Raw genomic sequence first — 24,586 nt, forward strand, 5'->3', positions numbered from 1 at the left:
ATTATCCAGTCCTTGCATTCTTAAAGTATTCCCACAGATAAGCTGTAGGCAATTTCAAAAGCTGACATTCCCCATGAAGAACCGGTGAAGTTCCACAAAAAACATCTCTTCTGAAACCTGGAATTTCCAGTTTGCTGCCTGTTGAGCAAAGCATGCTAACAAAACAGAAAAAGAGTAAGGTACTCTACCAACTCATCAAAAATAAAAGGCTCGAAGCACAGCTAACCTGCAAGGAAGTCAGTAAACTGTACCATGTGCTATGCTTCGTATACAGTTTTCTGAAATCAATTAGAGTTTTAATTACTAACACTTGGACGCATTCGGAATATGCAAGTTTGGAGGGAAATGGAAGAATTCTCTTTTCATATCCATAAAGGTAATAGCACAACGAAATATGAATAATCAAAGTTCCCTTATACTTTAAAAATGAAAATGCCACACTTGCTACATTCAGAGAGAATCCACCCTGACATAGTAGCATGTACAATTGTGTATTTTACTTACTCAGGTTTCTTAACCAGCAGAGTTTTGATGAAATCCACAGCAGACTCTGATATGAGGTCAAAGTCTTCTCCAGAGTAACTTACGTTCATTTGAGATATATTTAAGAATGTTTCTTGTTTATCATCCCCTAAGAAAGGCGATATCCCTGTTAGCATAACATATGCCAGTACTCCAATGCTCCTAAATTAAAAGCAAAAAAAATTAAAAGCAGTTTTTTAGTTTGGTACAGCTTTTTTTGTTTGTTTGTTTTATAAAAAAAAACTTTTCAACTTACCACATGTCGGTTGCTGTACTGATTGGGTCATAACTCAGAATTTCAGGAGCTATTCAGGGGAAAAAAAAACAAGGTTTTTTTTGTCATATGCAGACGTTATATTGTAATTATACAGCACAATAATGGGTGTGTGGTAAAATTTAAGATAAGCCATTTGAAGCATGAGAGTCTTTTGAAAGCAAGATATTTCTATTCAAGTGATTATTATCATTCATTGGTTCTAAGTAAAACAGAAAAATTAAAAATTGTTTTCCTATTATTGTCATCTTCAGAAGCCAGGCCAGTCTCCTTTGCAATTAAGGAAGCTCCATACAAATTTCTTATGGAAAAAATCAAAAATATCCAACATTCCATACTCCAGTACTGAAAAGCATGCCCATAAAGATATACCATACAACTTATTTTCAGGTACATTTTCAAGGCTTCAAGTACAGTTTCTTTAAAAAATAAAATGGATACAAACCTTCACAGGCTAAAATATTCTATTCAGAGACTGAATATGTAATTTTAAAGTTTTAATCCAAGCAATACTTGTTATCGCTGTTGTTAAGAATCATCTTAAGTGAGCACTCATTGTCAGTGCAAGCACACAAGCACCGCTCATTAGACCAGCAAGGCTTGCCAGTTCTACTGTTGACAGCAGGACCACGTCCAAGGAATAACCTCATCTTTTGACACAGTAGCTACACAGCCAGTCCAGCATTCACCAAATTGAGGGAGTTTCTCTTTTCACTCCTCAAAAGCCTGACCTACACATCAACTCCTATAGCAACAACTTACCTACATATTCTGGAGTTCCCATAATTTCTCTCAGTTCTTCACTGCTCTTCATTATCCTGGACAGGCCAAAATCTACTATCTTAATGTCTCCCAGAGGAGACTTACTGGTTAGTAGAATATTTTGGGGCTGAAAAACAAAAGGAGACTACTTTCAGGATCACTCAAATCTAATGTCTCTGACACCACATTGCGTAAGTATTTTAGATCATGAGTAGCAATAACACATTCCCTAACAAATGTGATACCCAGCATCATTTCATGTATTTATTTCCCCCAAGGAGAACTTGAAGAGACACGTATGCTAAATGGAGTGGCAGGATTTTCTGTTTATAACTGGGAATCAAACATCTACCTTTGTTAGTTTAGAGCCCATACAAACCACAGGCCAATAGCTATCATTTAGCAATAGCATATAAATACCTCCACATTTGTAACTTTAGTTTTCATATCACCTTTTTAATTCCCCTTTTCTCCTTGCTTCCTTCCAATAGATGGTGTAAAATACCTCCCACTGAAGGGTGTCCAAAAAATACACGATCATTTTAAAAAGCCTGAACACATAAAACTGTTTTGACTACACCTGCTTAAAGAAAGTCTGTTGCAACTGACCTCAATCTTGTTCAAAGTACAAACAATTGTATTACAGAACACTAACTGAAGAACAGTTTAAAAAAAATAAAGCAGCCTGAAAAACAGGTTTTTAAGAGCATCACCTTTGGATAAACTTGTTTGCTCTGACGTCACTAGATCTTGGCTGTCATCCTTCAAAGCAACTTTGTGGTCATTAAGAAGTTCCTCACCATCTATTTCAAATGCTGGCTCAGTTAAAAAAATCATCTGAGAACTAAGTTTAGACAACAGGTTTTAAAGACTTTTAGCAACTGAAGCATATCCTTGCCAAAAAAAGTTGTGACCCTCCCTGCCCCCAGGCCAGCGATCACATTGGGTTCCATCACTAACCCCTTCGAATGGTAACACTGACAGTTGACACTGCGTTCGTACTTCTGGTGAGCACAAGCGCCATGAAAGCAAAGAAGCCTTTCTTACTGGGAACCTGGATCATGCATCAGGGGTGGTTGAAGAGGGAGGAGGGCAAACGAGTAAGAAAGCAACCACTGACTGATAATCCGACTGGATTAACACCAACATTTATACTTTTTCCCTAATCACCAAGCCTTTGGCTCCTCATCCCGTGGGTCAGTCACGAAGGCATGCTTTCACGTCAATAGCCCTGCTTTTGAACACAGAAAAAAAAACTCTGCAAGAACATTTTAAAATCTGTGGGCCAGTTCTCCTTGCTGCAAGACTTAATATTTTTAAGTTCTTTCACTCCCACAAAGTTAAACCATGCCACTTCAAACTAACTTCGTGATGTTGTCAGTCTATTTTCTGTTTGTAAGTCTATGTATTAAGAACAGCTTATTTTCCTTACAGAGTGGGATCCGGTGGCCATATAAATGCTTTTTGGAGCTGTGCATTACCATATGCTTTATAGTTCACATTCGTTACTCTGTATTTGTATTAGAAAAGCAAACATCCAAAAAAGCTGACCATGCCTCCCTAATTAGCCTCTCAGATGTTCTTCCCAGTGGGAAATTTGGTTACTTTCTGGAGAGGCAAATAGAAAGCATGAGAAAAGCATTTGTTGTCTATATTTAAACGAGGAAATGTTTTTAATGGAAATGTTTTGTGAAACTCTTAAACCCTGTTTTATAATATTTCAGTAGATAATGTAGTCACCAGAAGTTTTTATTGTCTTTTTAAAAACAATCTTACTACTCAAAACACACCTATGCAGAAAACCCCCCATCTACAGTGTGATTTGAGTCATCACCCTAAATCAATTCATAATGAAATACCAGTTGTTTTCTTCTTTTAAGGAATCATTATGGGGTTTGTGTGAAACGACAGTCTAAACACCAGCATGAAACCTTAAAGAAGCCATAGCTTTGAACTTGACCATAGTTCTCAGCTCCACACAATTACCCTAAAATGTTAACAGAAGGAAGACCATTTTCCCACACCTATAACACTGTTTCTCTTTCGGTTTTCCTCTGCTGTAACAATCTAGGTTTGCATTCTGCTGGTTAGCCCACGAAGGCAAGAGAGATGCAGGCCAGAGGCTCTCCTAGTAGCCATTCCAAAAAGGGCCTTTCTGTCAAAGCAGTAATGAAATAGCTGATGAAAACTGTTAAAAGGTCATTTAAAACCTCCCTCTCTACTGCAGTAAGGCTTAAAGGTTCAAATTCATATCCTCTATGTTGTGCACAGTACAAAAACTTAAAAACCATCCTTGGCTAAATGGGCAGTCTCAATGGATGCACTTTACTCCAAGATTGGTATGTGCACAGAAACCACATGACGTGGCCACACGAGTCCAGCCCAACGCCATAGCTAGCACGGCCAGAAACAGGTACTTTGGGAAAGATTATAAAAACAGGACACAAGGTTGTAGGTTCCAGGTGTACTGTCAGCCACCAGAAACCTGGGCTTTCAGAATTTGCTATGTTGGTGATACCTGTATCATCACGTTAAGATTAACAGCAGTGGAAAGCATCATTTATTACTGCAAATATTAACCGATCTTACATTTTTCACTTAAATTGGACTAAACTACTGTCACATGAAGAACATACCTTTCTTGACGCTATGCAAAGGCCAAACTAAGGCAAAGGATACAAAGATCTGGTCTCATCTGGAAACTTACTCTGCAAGGCACTCAAATTGTAGTAAGTGTACTTTGTAAAATACGATAGCCTTCAACTCTACCTTGCCAGCAGGTTCTGGAATCTTGTAAACTGACTATATCATGGCAAAATCCATACATTGCAAATTTGCCACTGTTCCAGAAGTTTCTGTGAGCCTCTGGCCCTAGTATTTCCTATATCTTTAGATGGCTTCAAGAAGAGGATGACTAAGGACACATAATAAAGGTCATGTTTTTAAACTAATCAATGCCTCACCTTAACCTGCAATATTAATGAAGTTCTGTATCTAATTTTATAAAACTGTAAAAAAATCACAGATCCCTAGATGAAAAGACAGGAATTATCCAAGGAATAATGGGAAGACACAGGAAAAACAGACTATTGGGATACCCCAGCTACATTATGTTTAAAGATACTAAACTGGGCTGATCAGTCTGCCCTAAAAAAAGTTAAAGGACTCCCATATCTTTAGGCAACTGAAATGTAAGATCAGAGTTTGCTTGGGGGTTGGGGCTTTTTTGATCAATGTGTACAAGTGGAAAAAAAAATGTAACAGTCACTAAAAGAGAAGACATATTAGATTGGCACCACACTTTATTCCCCAAAATAAGCAATGCAAGTGTCATAAATTTAGAAATAAGGCTATTATCAAAACAGGTTCTGTAGAACTTGGATACTCTATACCTGCATATTAAAAATCAGCTTCGCTCTAATTGCTGCAAAGTTTGAACTCCAGATTAAACTTGTTCTTTTGCCTTGAAAAAATGGTATTTTAATTTTTAACTCTTTTCTTAGTTTCCTGGATGCTCCTTTAGACAAGGCTACACTTCTACTTACAGTACACTTCTGTGTAATAAACATTCCACCTGAATCCACCTGGAAAACTCGGTTGAGAAAATTAATCTGCAATGTTCTTGTAACAGGCCACTTCTCTGAATTGCATTAGTTTGCTTTCTGAATATTGGTGTGAAATTACACCCAAACCAATTTCAAACAAAGATTTTGCTAGTTGTCCTCAGTGAACACATCTTGGAAGCAATACAGAAGGAGGAAAGGAAAGCTGTCTGTTGGATATAGAGTAATATATACTATAGATGAGTGCCACTTGGAGCAGTCATTGTCCCAGACCCCAGGGCTACGTAAGGCTCTTTACCTATCTCTGCTGTAGAGGCAGTGAGTCCTCCCTCAACCCCAACGCCTTTTTAAATTCCCGTCCATTCCCAACTGCTTTAAGCTTTTACCAAACACCAATTCAAGATCAAGTCAAACAGCAAATGAAAACACAGAGAAAGGAGTCTTCCCTTACTCCACAGCTTTTATGTGCCATTAAGAGGAGATGAAAGACTCCTGACTATAATCTATGCACACCCTGCAAATTAAATAGCATCAACACAATACTGTCAAGCAATACTTAATTTGCACTCAGTAGCATTACATTTGCTCTTTCTCCAAGTCAAAACTGGACTACATGACTGTATTTTGCTATTAAAACCCAGCCACTTTTTAACCAACTTTCAAGAAGAACCATGCCTTCTGAAAGAAATTATCAGGTGGCAACCTTGATCAAAATACCCCATTTTTTTCTGCATGGTTTAGTCTTGTAGGAAAAATCCTGCATCTGTTAAGGGGGCAGGCAGAGGCTAAAGTGAGCTAGCTGTCAGTGTCACAGATCTGGTTGATTGGATTTATAATGTAAAACTACATCAACAAGCTGACAATCACATACTGACAACCATTTGGACTTAAAATACTTCTGGGCATAGAGCCTGACTTTTTTGAAGGTGGAACATATGGAGAACTGGATGAACCTTTCCAAAGGTATTTGTACCAGACAAATGAAAAAGAAACCTTTAGCGACCCACAGGCAAAATGAAGAGCACAAGGAAAGTGCAAGAATTTGTCAACTTTTTGATAGTGGCAAACATTGTTGCTTAACAGCAATACACTTTGCACGAGTCTTCTGCACATCACCCCACAAAACTAAGTATTTAGTAAATTCCGTGGTGCTGTAAGCCACTAGGTAAAGCAGCATGAGCCGTAACAGAACAGAAGTTAATTTAACAGAATATATAATAATTTATAACAGAAGTTATATTACAGCCATAATATAGTAATACCACAGAAGATGGTTTGAGCCCAGCGGGTTAATAAACATGCAGCTAAAAACAGCACCCAGCTTCAATTTTTGAGTTCCTTGAAAAATGGGCCTTTTTTAGTCTTGCAAGGCATTGTGGCTCAATCAATCTTTACAAGTCAGTTTTCATCATCTTTATTTGCCAATATTCTGAAGACTTTCCTAAATCTTATTTTGCAAAAGAGTGATAGTCTTATATAATAGTCTTAATATATCATGAAGGTAATCACACTGCAATTGGGACTCCTATTAAGATCCACTTTTCAAAAACACGTTGCACACTGCAGTAACAGATAAACATATTCAACTTGAACACTAGACAATTTACTCTGCTAATTAACTTTTATAAGCCCTCAAAGCGATGCTGAATCTCTCAGTGAGAACTGGATATGCTCCATTTTATAACATAAGTTTTCCAATCAGTTGGAAAGTTTTTAAGTAAGGTTTTTCTCAACTTTGAAAAAGCTACCTGTTTGCAAGCTGTAATCAACATCGAAGTCTACTTTTGCTATTAAGTACTATAGTCAAATACAGCACAACGTGTTTCTGATTACAGATGCCCAGCTGACAGTGCTAAGGAACACCACAGCTTTAACTACAAAAAGGTATGAATATATACTGTCCACAAAAGACATGGTTTAGTTTTACACACTTTGCTTCAAGGAAATTCAATGGCCAACCATAGTAGGCACTGAGTATCTTGTATAAGCGTAGTGGAACTTTAAGAACTGCTCATTTTCAGTTCTTCTGAACACTTATTCTCACATTCCTTGCTAAAAAATTTCCATTAATTATTTTAGCACAATTATTAATATTCTATGTGTATGACTAAATCAATGGGCTACACAAACTTTTAAAGGTTTCCACAGATAATTTGAATAAATGGTTGGAAAACCAGGCAGGTGACATATTTGTGTGCAAATATTACTCATCATCTGCTTTAGCTGATGAATGGTTCATGATGTGCTAGGTTATTTAAGTATGTACAGCTTGATACTGGAATCTACTGGTAGCTTTGTAATACTGCCAAAATGCAATTAAGTAAGGATCTCAGCAACAGAACAAACATGTAGCAGCTTACTGCATAATTAGCAAATACAGGAATTGGACATGCAAAAAGAATTTGAAAATTTTAATGCAAGATACTTTTTACACTGCCTTGCTTAGTACTAAAAGTAATTCAACCTCAAAATCAGATCAAAATTCTATTTCCCATACAAGCATATGGGTGGAAGCTAAAGAGAATTAACTACAGCTTGCTGCCCCTGGGAGCAGAAAGTTTTCTGAATCCCTATCACAACTCTCTTCTTAATCGTAAGGAATATTTTGGATTTTGTATGATGGCAATCGTACTCTTCTCTTGATGTGGGTCAAAACTATTTTTCAGTAAAAAAAAAATATTTACTCCAGTAAATCATGACAATTTAGGTACCAATAGGGTGTTGGCCAACTGTTTGGCAGCAAATAACAAACATTTAAACTTTTTACAGTAATTTACAAAAAAATACCAAAGTGTTATAAATGTCTTTAACATATTAATATAGTATTTACCAGTCCTGTATGAACGCTTCATTCTGAAACATCACACTTCATACTACCAGTGTCTGCCATCCTTCTGCTTCATTAAAACTCCGGTCAATACAAAACCCAAACCTATTTTCCAATGGCCATGTAACACTCAGATATTTTTATTGCACTTTAAAATGAGTCAAGTCTTACTCATTTGCAATTTAAGGTGCAATGCAAATCCACTTTTGAAGTCACTACATTTCCCTTAATCAGATGGAGTTTATATTTGACATAATCACAGAAACTCCACAGAAGGCTTGCAACCCTGGTGCCTACTGCATCCCAAAGGTCGGATTTTACTGTTTGAGGAATTGTGTTGATTACTAATGAGTGTTAGCATGACATGCGACCAACAAGAGAGTTAGCAGATAAAAAATTAGTAAGAAAAATACAGTAACAATCTTACCTTTAAGTCAAGATGAACCACGTTGTTTCTGTGCAAGAATGAAACGCCTTCTAAGATCTGCTTCATAAGTCGTTTAACGTCTTTTTCTTTGAAGGCTTCCTCCCTTTCAGCCACACACTGGTCAAAGATTTCACCTCCAGCAGCACTATGGAACGATTTGGATTTTATTATTTCAAAGACTAATTTACAGCACTCATTTTGTTCTACTTGCACTATTTTATTTAGCATAAGAAATATCATCTAGACAGTATCATCCAGTAGTGATATTTTCAGTTATTAAACATTTGGCAAGCTTTTACAGCCTAGGAATACTTCTCGGCAGTACGGCAGCTTTGGAGAGAATCAAAGATCTTAAGTCATTTAGGTTAAAGAATATGAACGCTACAGAAATTTTAGGGACTATTTTGGCAACACTACTGACTATGCTTTAAGATGAATGCCACATTTGTTTAAGGGCAGTGTTTAAATAAAAGATGTGCCTTTTGCCATTCCTATGAAACTACCTGGAAATCTGGCCAAGGTAAGTCTTTGGAAACACAAAGCAAAGCAGCTCCACCCCCAATCCTCCTCAAAACACTTTGCGTATACTCTAAAGACTAAATGTAAATTCTATAATTGAATTGTTTGTGAAGAGTCTGGTATACAGGAATGCATTAAGTTTCTAAATGGCTTTCATCTAAAAATACTTTTGAAAATTTTAGCTCTCGGCTTGCTTCCTTATCTTTTGTTTATATATGTTTAAATAAATAACAGTAACAAAAAAGGTAAAACTAACTAGAGATGAATGAATGTTTTTAAACTACTCTGAAGCCACATGAAGTTCCATCTCTGTATAGAAATGACCCCAGAGAACTAAAACTGTTTCACAACATAACCATGTAGCATCAAAAGTAAAATAAGCAGAGCAGAGGCTCCATCTTAAAACAAGAATGGGCATAAGAACATGAGAATGGGGCCATTTTTCATACAGATTGTTGAATTGCTACTATGAAATCAACACATACACACTTTGTTCTGCATGAAATTCTAGCATCATCCCTTAGTGAAAGATGGCAAAACCCCTGAGGACAGCATCTTCTCTGGTTACCCCAAACTGTGACAAGCCAAATATGACTTTGCACAAGCGATAATCTTTACTGATGCAGAGCCATCTATTCTGCCTTTGCTTGCTCTTTTCTAATAAATTGCTTAGGCAATTCAGAAGACAGAGAGGCATAATCAACATGAATAACAGCAAATAAGTTTTACAAAAATGGTACATTTGGATTACGTACTCCCAGAAAAAGAACGCTTAAATATACTCAAATTTTCATCTTGGCTATACTAACTTTGCTCTACAGTCCTAGTGGCTTAAAATGCTTCACGGTTTGTAAAACATTTTTTTGTCTTCCCAGATACTCTCATTGCTCTTATTTAAAACTCCCCCTGCAGATTGTCTTACAAGAAGAAAGAATTTAAAAAGAGGGTTACACCTTAACTTTTTCTAAAGAGTTTTGTATCTCTGTTCCATGTGCTGGCTAACTGGTATAGCAGTACAATTTGATTTATTTAACTAAGATTTACTTTTAAAAAAGAAAAGTCCATCAAATAATTATTTTTATTCATCCTGTGTCAAAGATGATAGAGCTCGAGAAAAAAAAAAAAAGAGATTTTCAAAGGAGTATTAATTCCTCCAGAAAAATTGCACTCCTGACACTATCACATCCTTCTTCAGCACATTTTTATTTAATTGAAAGAAAAAGTTAGTAATATTTCAGCTCTGAACACGATACAGATATTAATGACCTTTTAAAAATGGACACAGGCTAGTATATTCTAATAATCTAAACCAAATTCCTTTAAAAAGCAACAACAACTGGATCTTCAAGATAGGAATAGAAAAACACTACTGTAATCAAGAGATGAACTTTCTGCTTTAAGAATGCCATAATATGTTACTTGGAAGAATGATTTAATTCCTTGTAGCAGTGAATGACAATGCACATACAGTGATAAGATCTACTACCAAAATTGCTAACATGATGTGTTTTACAGCAACAACCCCAGGATTTTGCTGGTATAGCTCTGCCAATTAAAATAAGCAAAGCAATACTTCTGCTATTTAATTCTGTGAAATAGGATTTATACCCAAAAACTGTTGTTGTCAACCAGGGGTCACACTTTATTTTTAATAGACCCAGCTGAAAAATGAAAGGGGGGGGGCCTTATAAAGCCCTGTTTGCTATATGTCTACTTGGTAGACATCTGCTACAATTAACACTAATAAACAAATTAACATTGAAGTAGGCACCAAGCTAAAATGTAAGCTACCTAGAATTTTAATACTCCAGTTAAAGAACTTTGAATTAAATGTGTTAAAAGTCAAGGCAATAAAAGTTGAAGCACACAATGTCCCCATCACTGGAGGAGACAGCACTACCGTATCAGATTAAAAAACCTTTAATCCAGAATTTTCTTTTTTTTTTTTGAAAAGGTATTTAAGTACCTCCCAGCACTTTTGGAGATGCCTAGGTTCACCAGCATTTTTAAGAGTGAGACAAGCAAACACAGCCCTTACACATGCACACTCACTTCATGACTTATAAAACCTAGCTATTCCCAGCTACCACAGACAAATATACTCAGCTTTACAAAAAAGTTTCACATGGAAAGCTGGTTTCTCATGCAAGGTTGCATTTTTTGATCAACTTTGGTATTTAGGATGCAGATAGAACAACTTCTTCCAGACTTCTATCCAAAAATTGCCACATTCAAACAAGTAACAACTCTACACCAACACAGGGAAATTTGTTATTGCAAGACTGTTTCGTGTATTGTTGCTGGGGAGTAAGCTTAATTGATTCCCTTAAGCAAAACAGTCAGCTAGCTGTGAGCCAACCCAGACACAAGTGGTTGGAAGTGCAATGTCAAAATGAATTCCAAAAAGATTCTCCTGCACACCTGTGCCAAGTTTTGCCAAGCTCCTTAACAATACTTTCAACTCAGTTATTTTCCCTAGCTAGAGTTCAGAAGAAAAATTAAGCATAACACAGAAGGGATTAAAATACCTGCTAGGAAAGTATTATGGGCATGTCATCACTATGATTTCTGTATACATGCAGACCATGAGTGCTCCAGTGTTTATATCATTTACTCATTTTGCCTCTAAGAACAGATTTCCCATTTAAACTGTAGCTTTTCTAATGTTCATTATGAAATAACGACTTTGCAAACCACTGGGCACCCCCACAGAAAGTGTTCCTAGGGAATAAAAGCAAAGAATAGTCCTTAGGACAAGAAAGTCTTTAGGAAAAGAATACATCTTAATCTGAAAAAAAAAAAAAAAGACAAGGAAATATTTAAGAGCACAACATTTTGAAATCCAGCGTTACTTAGAATGTATTATTTCTCTAGTACACACTCCCTTAGCTAGGTGTACAAAAACCACGAGACACAAGAACTCTTTCCAAAAGCTACAGCAACCAGAACTCTCCAGCCATTTTATGAAAATACTGCTGTGCTTTTAACCTCTCTATAGTTTCAAGTGAAATCCAACTGCTCTTCGTCAATGAAAAGCATGCTAATGTTTTTTTACTGCTTATCAGCATAAACAAGCTGAAAGTCATTTGGATGTCTGGAACATTAGTCTTTGTTACAATTATGTTGACTTTAAATTCAATGGAGACTGCTTATCTTCTCTGAAACATATCTTAACAATCCACTGTGCACAATTCAGCATCCTACTTCTTTCAAGTGCACTTACAATACACTTCAGCATATCGTTAGAAAAAGATTGAACAAATCTGTTTCATTGTATCTGAAAAATTAAACATTCCCCCAGCTTTAATGGATCAGACATTAAGATAGTCTTCTGAAAGACTCAGAAGTACAAATCCTCAGAGTACAGATGTGTAGATAACAAGTTCCTAGAATACATCTGATTTCAAATGCCAAGTGAGACCATATACAGTCTGCAAGGGCCAAAAATCTACCGCTGGACCTTATGCTCAGTCCAAAGCTTTTCTTGGAAGGGTTATCTTTGGAAGATAAATGGAAACTCATCTGCTTTCTGTACACAGAGCTTTTATTACAAGAAGATCACACCAAGGTGGTTGTAACACTATCAAAGGTTCATATTCACTACTGCTGACAGTCCTACCCTCCTTTCCTTGACTAGGCATACCATTCAATAGTGAGCAAGCAAATTTACTGAGAATTTTTCCAATGTCCCCAAAGCCTGAGAAAACTGTAAATCCCTATCTGATGAGAAGACACGTGGGAAGAGAAGAATCCAAATGCATTAACTTGTAGATACTGTTCTTGGTTCTCAGCCAAATTCCTTTTTCTTTTTTTTCTTAACCTTTCCAATCAGGCAACCAAAGAACTGACTGAAATGCAAACAAAAGGTAACTACCACCATTTGAGAAATTCTCCCCTAAAACTTTCTGAAGAGCTCTAATCTCGATTTGATACTGCCGTCTAGTACGACTTTGCTAATTACTCCAACAGCCTAGATGTAAACATTGGAGTAGGAGAGTTATTTCTGATTACAGTGGTTTTGCTTCAAGTTCTATCTGTTGAATCCCATGCTAAATGAATCATTTCCTGCCAGCAGGCTCTTTCTTTAACCAGTCACGCTTCCACCGAGTAGGACAATAAGTAATGTCCAAGACAACACAAGTAGTAACATTATCAAGGTTCAAATAACTATAGGTGTAAAAGGCACTTCATCCAGCGTATCAAATAAAGCCTGACTATGTCTTTGAGATGATAAAGACAACTTTTTTTTCCTTTTTAAAGCAAGCATAACAGAAGTCTACTGTATCTACACAAGATCCTGGCAGGTAATTACTCAGTTCAGAAGCTCTTCACAAAAAAATACTTAATGGCTTAGATCTTGAATTTACACATACAGGTTTCTGTAATACCCGACCCACTAATATCACCTGTCCCTTCCACAGATGTATAACATAAGATGATGAACACTTACCAGTTCCTAAGCACCAGATGCTCTATTGCTGGCTCTTTCAAAATAAATTGGAAAAAGCCAAGGAGGTTCCATACAAATACTGAATCCAAAAGTTATCAAATTTGCTTTTTTCCTTTCAGACCTGGCATGTCAGGTTTCCCAGACTGTATCTCTACCTTTTCGAGTAAAAGTTCAGTTTTCTTTTTCATTCATTCCATTTTCACTGAAATATAGAAACATGACTGACCCACAGATTAAGTTCAGGCTTTACATACTACGACTTCAACTCCTACTTAAATCCTCTGATTGAGGTCTTGTGACAAGTGAGAGACTGTTGTCAGGGTGGATGCAAACAGCCACCAATTTGCTATCCTACACCTGAAGCCAACGCTATAATGCCTCATCACTTCTCACTGCTCAAAACTTAATATTAACAGTTGGTGACCAATTTTAAGTTTGTTTTCTGTCAAAAATTGGTACTGCTTGAAGGGCAACACTCCACATAACATTAATATTTCTCTTCATAAGGCAAAGCACTGGTGTCCCCCTCAACACTTATGACAGATTCAACATTGAGAGAAGAATCTTTAAAACCATGGCAGATAAAGTTAGTGGCCAATTAAGTATTGGTTTTTCTCCTTCCCAAGATAAAGATCTGCCACGCAGGCCATCAGGTTTAGTAGAAACTGAAATGCCCTAGAGAAGCTTGCCGTCTAGATATGTTCTTTAATCCTCTGCATTCAGAATGTCAGAAATTTACTAACATTCATACCTGGTTTGTTGCAACATGTCTCTGGAACATGCTGACATTAAAGAAGCATCCAGACATATTTGCTGAAGTCAGGGAAAGACTGTTTTTGTAAATTATAACTCTAACACACAGCTATTTATCTGAAACGAGGTATGACTGTTTGATGCATATAAAACCAATAATGTTGCTAATTACTGAACAACCTGATGACTACTGAACAACTTAGTTAATACTTTAGATTAAAAGAGTTTTGCAATTGTAAGAGTTCTAAAAGAAAACTAGCATTTCTGCATTAATATTATCTCAAAACCCATTGCTCATATCAGGCTTCCAGTTCTACTGCCTGTGTTCTACCGCTACGAGATCCAGAAACTTAAAACTGTGTTCTAGTTAGAGCTGTGCTCCTAATGTTTAAAGCATGTATTCATGACTCTCCAATAAGAGCAGTTAAAACTCCAGCAGCTCTGTCACACCTTTTCATTATAACAGATACTTGAATATTCCATAAATCATGAATTCCATAAGGGGACAGCGAAGATGACAAAATGTATTTTAGAAGGAAGTTTGCCTCAGCAGACATGGTCTCATTCCGTTTCACTGAACTTTAAATACACAATTTCTTTTGAATTCTAAGCAAGATCAGATTGGGACACAAGATTTCTCACCGTTTCTTTTTGTTATCAAGCAAGAAAAGAACTGTACAAACTAGATTTATCTTAGCAGTCAGGTTAAGTCACTTTTGAAATATCAAGACTCATGGCTCCTCTCCTAATTATTTAAAATCCATAGAGCTTGAACAGGATCTTGAGTTCAACAGCAACAAGCATTTGGCTGCCTCTTGAAACCTAGATGTCAAATATCTAAGCCACTGGTGTATTAGATGAACAGTCACAACAGCTGCAGAAACGCCCATCTGGACAAACCCAAGGGGGAAAAAACCACATAGACAAATGTACAGTCACAAGTTAAAGGTCATTTGAAAGAAACTATTCTAGATCTGAATTCTCCTACTCTTTCGTCCCTCAGAAGAATGATTTGGAGAGCTTTTCATTGCAGATCATAAGGGTTTTTCATAGTTTCAACAATGACATTGCTTTCAATACCTTTTTCCAAAACCAGTAAAAAACCCCAGATTTCACCCAATCTTTGTCATTGTCAGTGAAATAAATTTCAGCTTTTGAACAGATACTCATCGCTTCTTTCCTCTTCCTCTTTTACAAGTAGGGAGTGTACACAGTTCATATTTCACTAAAGACTTTTTTTAACTACAGAAATCATAGTTCAGCTTTGAAAGATACTACATAATTGGAGAAATGTATCATAATCTGCAGGAGTTAAAGGATTGCACATACCTTTTTAAAATACTGAGTTTCTCAGCAATTCTTTATGAACTCAAGTAAGTGTAACAGGCAAGCAACAAAATCTTTTCACATTAGTCATGCTAATACACAGTATTTTTACGTGTATTATTTTTAAGCAAATACTGCAGAAGGTTATCAGGAATTATTATGAGTACTTACTATTCCAGAACTAAAATCATCTCTGTTGCAGTTTCATAAACTTCATGCAAGTTAACAACCCAAAGGTTACATTGTGCCAGCTCAAGGACGGCAATTTCGTGGATTATTTCCATCCGACAGTCTTGGCCCTTTCTTCTTTTTCTCATGAATTTCGCTGCAAACTCTCTTTCAGTGTCTTTCTGGATACACTTCTTCACCACTGCAAATTTTCCCCTGAAATTAAAGAAGAATTTAAAGTTAAATTTAATCCCTTACTGATAACTTTAGTATCGCCCTTATAATTTAACATTTAAGGAAACTTGAACTAAATCGCTATTAATCGAAACATTTCAAATATGTTCTAAATGTAAGATGCCTTGCTGCGTGATAATCCCTACTCTTTTAAAAGTTAGGAACACCACAATCCAGATTGTTATTTAAGCTCCATGGAAAATATGGAATTAAAAAACCCTATCAATTCAAGGAACATGGATTTCAAAAATACAGAATAAACAAGTTGTGCTAGTTCACAAGATTAAGTTATCCTCAAACCTTTCATTAAAAAAGCTGGCAAAAACAGAGTGTTCAAACAGGCAATTTACACTCTCTACGACTATGTCACAATAACCTAGTTATTGTTTTCTGAAGTATCACACCATAGTCAAGGCAACAGCACTCTTATTCAATAACTGCTCAAAATCCTGCTCCATTTGCCACGCAATATCCAGACTCTGCTCTGCATTTTCAAAGATGGCACTTTGTATTTTCACCGTGATGTCTCAGCTGGTAACAGCCAGAGGTTTTTGTTTAACAGTTCTCAAAATCCCTTATTATTAGTCTTACTGTATAAATCAGGAACATGGATGATTTAAAAGAAAAAAAAATTAAGCAGCTTGGCCAACATAGCTTTCTAACAAAACTCCTGTGACAATAACGCAAATACAAACACTCGCTGAGCAGAATTGAGCATAGCGCTTAACCCATGTTAATGAGCGTCACTTCTGACAAAACACACAACTGGTAAGTTATGCCAAGCCAGCAGGCTAGTGAAAACCACACTGCAGCACTAAGGTCAGAAGACTTCCCCACAGCATTTTGGACTGAAGTGTTTGCTCTAAGCTTCCTTACGATAAGAGTCCCACGTCATCTGCTCCACTCTGTTCCATTCATCAGTACTGATTTTTAGACTGAAAAGGTCTATCAATATTTGTAATCTAATGCAATAACGACTTCTCATACTTCGAAGTACAGCAATCTTTTTTTTTAGTTCTTACCATACAGGTAACGTTCATCACAACTATCTTTTTTATTTGTATGTAAAATTTTCTTATAAGCCTGCAGGAATAGCTTAGAGATCTTTATTTTGGTTCTTAACTTACTGTAGGGATGCTGAAACCAAAATAAGAGTCCTCATCTGGTTTGGAATACATTTACATGGGTTTTGCCTCTCCTGTCTCCAAGCTGAAGTTCACAGAATTAACTAACTCAGATCATGTCCAAGTTTTCATGCTCAGCTCCCAACCTACTGGCAGACTGCTATCCGAGACATGTAACTGCTAAAACTTGTGGTCAGCTTGCTTTTAATTGGCATTTGTTTCAAAATTACCCAGTCTAAATGAACGAAGTCAAATAAGCACCCACAAAGTGGGTGGCATTTGTTTCAGAATTACCTAGTCTAAATGAATGAAGTCAAATAAGCACCCACAAAGTGGGTATTTGCTAGGCAATCTCACTAAAATAATCAGACATGTAACCGCTGATATAGCCACAGTTATTCCTCTAGGAATAATGTTTTGCATAAGCACACACTATTGACAGCACAGTATGTATTAAGACTAGATCAGAGCACAGCCCAGATGTCTGTGAAGGCAGGCAACCAGTAAAAATATGCTTTCAATGGCCTGAATCCTATTTGCTTGGAGAAAGTTCTTGATACATAAAGACATTATAGTTTTGCAAATGCACGAAAACAATATTATAGGATTTTGTAGCACTAGGAAGGTGTGGTTAAAAGATCACTATAAAACGTGCTAATCGAATCAGAGTTACCACAGAACACCACAGGAGGAACAGACACCTAAAGGCTAACAATCTGCTAGGGTATTCCAGATGAAGACATGCATCTATACGAGTCATGTGCAATATAAAAGCTACGCATTTATCAAAGGTGTTAAAATCCTCGCTTAAGTTTTTAGCATCAAAACCAACTCAGGAAAAATTAAAACCTAGAAACTGTGCTGGTAAGAAAAAAACCCCAACAGATAGAAATAAATTGAGAAACTAACAGATAAGCCCTTTAACAGCAAGTCATTTTAATACCTGGTAGACACTAAGCCTTTATACCAAAAATCTATAGACCCCTGAGTTCAGTCTTCTCTGTTTTCCTTAAATAGTCTCTGAATGCATAGTTTCCTTCCAGCTGAATGTTGCCTTAGCTCACAGTCAAAAGCTTTTAATTCCAGCACCTAGAGAAGGACCTGGAGAAAGTAGTTTAGGAAAGTTTGAAACCTCTCTAATACAGCTTTCAAGAAGCGCTGTGTTGTTTTGAATTACATACAAATCTAAAAGCAAGTTAATTAGCCTAATGAGCACAGTGTTACCGATTCATGAGACTTTAGTCACTATAGAAATAAAACAGTATTCACAGAGCAGCAAGAAACAGCAAGAGCCACCACTGTGTGTGGCCACCATGTCCTGTTCAGCTGAGCTGGCCTGAAGCCTGATAGGTGACGTAATTAAAGGACAGGTTACACGGGAGTTCGGCTGCCTGACAAATCTTAGGGGTTTAAGACCAAGAATCCAGCCCACATTCTTTACAGTTATACCTATAATTAGAGCTATTATAACTACTGTCTGTAGAACTCATCTTTTCTGAATACAAGGCCCCCCCCCCCCCCCCCCAAATCAAACTTGACGGACCTGATGTTTATAGCTAATAGAACTAATCACTGTGCAGCAATCTAGATTTGTGTCTGAGAATTTCAGAGCTAAGATCCAAAGATACCATCCACTGTTTGGTTAAGCCAAAAGACAAAGTTGTAAAGAATTTCTTTTTGATATACACAGTATAGTAGGTAAGACAGATATCAACAAGCTTTCCCACATGGTACACATTTCATACACTTTATTTTGCTTTTGTTATAATTCTGTTTTTTTCAGAATTCCTTATATATATATATAAAAAATCTATTAAATAGTGAAAATAGTATTAGATCAGAGCATTGCTAGTTTAGCTGCACTGAGAAGAGCCAGCAGTGAGAACACTGCATTGAAGGAAGAACCATTTTGAAATATTTGATGTGCATTTGCAAAGTTAAAAGCTGACTACCAGTCATCTAAACACAAACAAAAAAGCTTTGAAGTGAGAATGAATAGGAATTTAGAAGCAGTTCTCAATCCTCACAAGAGTCTCATTCAAGAATTATGATTTAAGATAAATCATATCTGATTACAAAGAAGCTCAATGTCATCTTTTTAGATTGCCAACAGAATTAGCATTGTTTCCTCTGGCATACATTATGGCTTAAAGCAAAAGCCTCAAATCACAAATCAAATGTTGAATCAGATAAGCAGGAACATTTATGTCACACCAGTTAATTTTGGTTGTCATAGGCTCAGAATAACAGGGAACTAACATTCCTTTAATAATTATTTTTAAAGTGACCTATAAAACCCCCTCACTGTGACAAATGCAGGAGTAACAGCAGTTTCTGTGAAGGTATTTACTTTTTATAAAGTTCAGAAAACTTGTCTGAGATCCACAAAACTATATGTAATTTATTACATAACCCAGACATTTTTTCTGAAGTGTGGGTTTCTTCCATACAGTTTTTGATTTCCAAAGAGCAAGGTGTGGAGATTCCATTTCTGATATTCATGAATAATGAACACAAATTTATTCTCAAATGGTGGAATCAGCTACTCGCAACTTTTCATTTTCACCTCTCTTCCACGTTCACTTTGTTCCACAACTGTTTCACCCTAGCTGTGCTACTTCAGAGAGAAGCTGAGGACCGAAGAGGGACAGCATATACATTCCTACTGATGCACAGAATTGTACGAGCGTCACATACCACTAAGATGCACATCACTGAAGGCCACCTGGAAAATAAGCAAGTTCATGCTACAATTTGTAAAAAAAAAAATAATTCTAGACACAGATTATCTGCACATGAAACTACAGCCAGGTTGCTAGTCAGAAACAAATACTATTTCCGTATTATTCTGTTCAGTCTCCTGAGATGATTAAAATACTCGTTATTCTTAGTTCTGAGTGAAGAGTGAGCTTTAACAAAAGTGTGTGCTTTAACAAAAAACTGGCAGTGAGGATAATCAGTTGAATTGCACTGGACATATGTTTATATGTATGCGCTGCACACAGTTTGCTAGCAGAAGACTGTTTATTTTTAGAGCAATCATGTAAGGTGACTGTTACCTTCCAGTGAGAAGAAAGCAAGGCCAGTCATTTATATCTTCCTCCAACCCAGCTCTAGCATCAGCAATATTATTTTCTGTACACAAATGACTTCCAATACATGCATAGGTTGTTTTACATTAAAAAAAAAAGTGCAATACTCTATCAATGAGCTGAAGAATTAACTAACAGTCTAGTAATATTTTGTGTGCAATCAGGAGGTTTTTGCTGAGATAAAAGAGCAAAGCAACGGAATGCAATTATATTAGCCTCTTTAAAGAAGCTCTGGCTAATACAAAATATATTGTTCCCCATTTCACAATTATGGCTTAAGCACAGATGGTAAGGGGAAGAAGAGTTAAGCAATTGGTGTCTTCTTCTCTGCAAAGGTTACGGTACTCCAAACTAACCTAACTCAAGTTAGCACCATCTGAAAACACTAAAGTCCAAGTGAGTTGACGAGAAGTGGCACCTTTCAAATATCCGTCAGACGAAGATTTGTATGAGAACATCCTGATTTTGAGATAGTGAAATTACTAAGGCTGTGAAGACTAGCCCAAAACTTCATCTATTAAAATATTTCATTAAAACACCTGCCATTTCCATGCCACCCTAAGCAACTTTAAATAATTTCCTTTCCAGAGTAGACATTATAACCAAGTTCTTGGTTCTTCCTAAATTAACCTGTTTTTCCTAGCAGCTATAGACTTGCAAATGGCAACTACTCAGTGAGGCCTTTTGAAGCATATGATCTTTTCATTCTCAAGGCAGCTTCTTCTCCCTGAGCAGAACTAACAAAGCCTGATATCCTACAGCTTTGCACCCAAGTCCCTCGGGTGATGTTGCGACCAGGTTCCTTCCAGGCTCATCTAGAACTTTCAGCGGTGCTTCCTCCAGGCCTTTCACCTCTAACATGCTACCAGGGGCAGCAGCCCCAGGCACCGTCCTTCCCTGCACTGCTAGAACTACACCACCTCAGTGTTTTCCCATGTTCCCTCCTCTTCCCAGCTCCTCCACACACAGGTGACAAGAGAACAGGGGCCCCAGGTGCTGTGGTGAGTTCAACATGTATGTGTTGACCGACTGGAGCAGAGGCCGAAGAACACACAAACCTGCAGAGTTCACGCAGCAGCCCTGCTCTCAGCAACTGTGCTAAATCCGCTTTCTTTTCTCTCCCCGCCGTCAGTTTTAAACTCAATTTATACAAATGTCATTAGTCTCAAAACCTCTACCTAAAGCTCAGCTTTTAAATTGTTTCCCTAATTCTGGGAAGCGGGATGGACCAATACAGAGCATATAAACACTTTCCATTAGCAAATTCAGCTACCAAATTAGAATTAAAATAGACTATGTTGTGTGCACAAGGATTGCTTTTCATCTGAGACAAAAACCTGTCACACCTGGGTGCTAATTTGTCCAAGTCCTTTGTAAAGATAAACTCTACCCATAAATAGAGACATATACTTCATGAACAGATAAAAGTCAAACAACTTCTGCTAAGCATATGTTATTGATAAAATGACAGTTACAAGTGGCAGACACTTTCCATTTACCACCTATTCTTTGTCACAATGAGTTAACAAAAAATTATTTTTAATGGGAGTACTTTAGCTGAAGTATCCACTTTTTAAAATCAAAATGCAGTAAAAACATTCAAAATTATTGAATAAAAAACCAAGCACATATATTCAAATGTATAGATTTCTGTATTCTAAGAGAGAAGATGGTGAGAAGACATGAAGTTGAGAAAAGGGTAGTCTGAACCAAAATATGTGCAACTGTTGCACAAAAACTAGACAGAACAGTCACTTAACTCATTTCAACATAATTTCAGGTGCAAAATCACAGCCCTCATCCGAAAGTCCTCTTTAATGTAGTTCTGGTCAAAAATGACTCCACACAAAAAGCCATGCTGGGATTTACTTCTTTAAACTGCAGACTAAGACTTGCTGTAATACTTAAGTCTTGTTCATAGCGTGAAGCTAATCATTTCAGTTGTACTTTTGTGTGTCAGAAGGAAGCTTCATCGAGTCTCTTTTCTGATTAGGCCAATGAATATCACACAGCTCCAAGAGAAGCTCCCACTCTGACAGAACAGCAAAACGTTTTCTGAAAAGTCATTTGCTCTTCAAAGAAAAAAAATCTGAGCAGCAGTGATATGGGGACATCCTGTGCTACACCGCTCCTACAACTTCGTAACTGCTGCTTAGAACTTAGGCTGGTTTGTAGCCCTCATTTAACTTCAGTTTCCAGGGCCTGAACATTATGGTCACATCATGGTTAAAAAAAAAAAAGCTTTCTCACTTTATGGAATGTCTTTCCCACCTGCTTCCCATGTGCATGCTTTAGGCCATTACGTTTAAACAAGTATTATTCTATAAGTACATCAGAGTTACATCTAGGCAACCTAAAATTTATTAGAGGTACTTAGAGCAGCTACGTTCATTTGCTTTGAAACTCCTCTTTCCTCTTCAGCTCCAAAGAGATTGGTTTTGCTGCTGTCTAGAGCCACACAGCTAGCATAACTTGCAGAAGAACATACACTGAGGAGTGTATCTTGCCATATATCCTGTAGTATTTAATCTAATCTTTTTTTATCAGAATACTCTCTAGATAAAGCACATGTGATTGTAAGAATACTGTCATTCTTTTTATAAGTGACAATTTCATACAAAAATCTGGTTTAGTGGTGCTGAAATTCCATGGATGTAGCTCCTGAGCTGCAAAAACCTTTTAATGAGACTTTTTGCCTCAAACTTTGCTTGCTGTCAGTCAGGTTATACATCGATTAAACCTCAAATACGGAGTTACTTTTAAACCCAAGCTTTTTAACTAGGTTTTTAATTCTTTGAAAGGTTCCACCATTAGTTTATACTCAAGCATGTGCTACCACAAGCTAGTCTCCTCTAGATTTGTTCTCTCCCATGCCACTGCCTACAAAGTTCAAGAAAAAAAAAAACCCAAACGGGCAGGTTTTCGTCTCCAACGCAACATTCTCTACACCGGCTCCCAGGGAAGAGCGCGGTATCTTCCCAGCCAGTTTCTCAAGGCTAAGGGTGACTTGATCGCTAAAAGGAGGGACAACCAGCCGCGGGCAGAAGTTGGGGTGCAGCTAGGGGGTACAGCACCCCCCAGCACCCTCCCCGCACTCCTCGCCTCCCGGTCGAGCCAAACAGTGCCCGGGCAGCGCGGCGGGCACGTCCGAGGAGCGGACCCACCGCCGGGAGAGGCCGGCAAAGGCTGGCACTGAAGTGACAGGGCAGTGCTCCCCCGCCTCCCCCTTCCTTCCACGAGCCTCTAGTTCGGCTCAAGCCGGGCAGCGGGGGAAGGGGCAGCAGGTGACTCGCCCGGCGCCCGACCGCCACTCGCTGCGGCGAGAAAGAAGAGGCGCAGAGCGGAGGGAGAGAGGGCACCGACCTGCCCCCGGCAGCCGAGCGGCAGGTCTCGCCGCGGGCACAAGCCTCGCACTCGGCGCCCCGGGCGAGCGGAGCCGGTCTCGGGAGGGGGGGACGCGGGACACCTCCCCCCGCCGGCCCTCGCACTCCGGGGACGGGGCGGCAGCTCCAGCCGCCGCCCCCCAGCCCCGCGCCTCCCGCAGCGCTCTCACCTGCCCAGCTCCCTGCCGGGGCTGAGGCTGTACCGCTCCTGGAAGGGCTCGGTGCGGATGGGCGTGCGGATCTCCGTCAGGAAGCCGCCTCGCCGCCGGCCTCGCCCGGCAGCGGGCTGAGGTGGCGGCGGCGGCCGGTCACCGCGGGAGCGGTTGGGTGGCGGCTTCTCCTCGGGGCTCATGGCGCGGGGGCTTCTCCCCTCAGCGGGGGGACACCCTCCCTTCTTCTCCTTCTCCTTCTTCTGTTTCCTCCCTCCCGCGCTGCCTCCCCGCCAGCCGCCGCCGCCGCCGCCGGAGGAGAGCTGCGGGCAGCACGCGCCGCAGTGAGGGGACGGAGGGGCGGGGCACCGCGCGCCGCGCCCCGCCCCCTTTACCGCCTCACCTTGGCGGGCGCGGGGCGGGGCGGGGCGGCGCGCGGGAGGGACGGGCGGGCGGGCAGCGCCACCTGCCGGCGGCCCGTGGGAGCGGGGCGGCGGGACGGGCGGCGCGGTTTGAGCACGAGTACAAAGCTGTGCTCGGCTGGCGGGGCACCACCGGTCGCGCTTTTCTTCCCATCGGCGCGCCCCCGGGAGAACTCGCTCTGCGGGCCCTGAGGGAGCGGAGCACCGCGCCGGAAGGGCCTAAAGCCTGAGGTGAGGCCGCGAGCGCCGGCCGTGAAGGGCACGGCCCCGCGGGGAACGGCGCTCAGGCCCCGCGTGGGGACGCCGGGGTGCCAGGCTGCAGGGAGGCGAGGGCAAAGGGGGCAGCTCCGGAGGGCACAAACACACCTGAGCCCGCCTGATGAAACCTTGGCCTCTGTGGTGTCTAAGGCACAAGCTCCGGTGAGCCTTTCCCACAGCTGGGCCGTGCCCGAGCTCCACATGGCTTGACGAGGGGTGTACGACCTGCCTCCCAGTCATCCGTTTGCCCGGGCCAGTGCAAACTGTCTCACAGGTCTGAGAAACGGCAGTACTCACCTCACGAGCTCTTCACCGTCCAGCTTCCTTAATGTA

At 39.3% G+C, this 24,586-nt stretch overlaps 1 protein-coding gene across 1 annotated transcript in view; it reads right to left on the reverse strand.

Annotated features, from left to right (window-relative positions):
* STK17A (serine/threonine kinase 17a) overlaps positions 1–23,912 on the reverse strand; it is a 28,443-nt gene extending 4,531 nt beyond the window's left edge. The window contains exons 1-6 of the mRNA XM_074900897.1: positions 23,595–23,912; positions 15,595–15,807; positions 8,376–8,520; positions 1,559–1,685; positions 779–827; positions 505–684 (exon numbers count right to left, since the gene is read on the reverse strand). Coding sequence (XP_074756998.1) covers positions 505–684; positions 779–827; positions 1,559–1,685; positions 8,376–8,520; positions 15,595–15,807; positions 23,595–23,776 — 896 coding nt within the window. The 5' untranslated portion in view covers positions 23,777–23,912. The remainder of the gene's footprint in view (positions 1–504; positions 685–778; positions 828–1,558; positions 1,686–8,375; positions 8,521–15,594; positions 15,808–23,594) is intronic.
* Between the last annotated feature and the right edge of the window lie 674 nt (positions 23,913–24,586).

This window comes from Athene noctua, chromosome 2, assembly GCF_965140245.1.
Source record: "Athene noctua chromosome 2, bAthNoc1.hap1.1, whole genome shotgun sequence".
Lineage (NCBI taxonomy): Eukaryota > Metazoa > Chordata > Aves > Strigiformes > Strigidae > Athene > Athene noctua.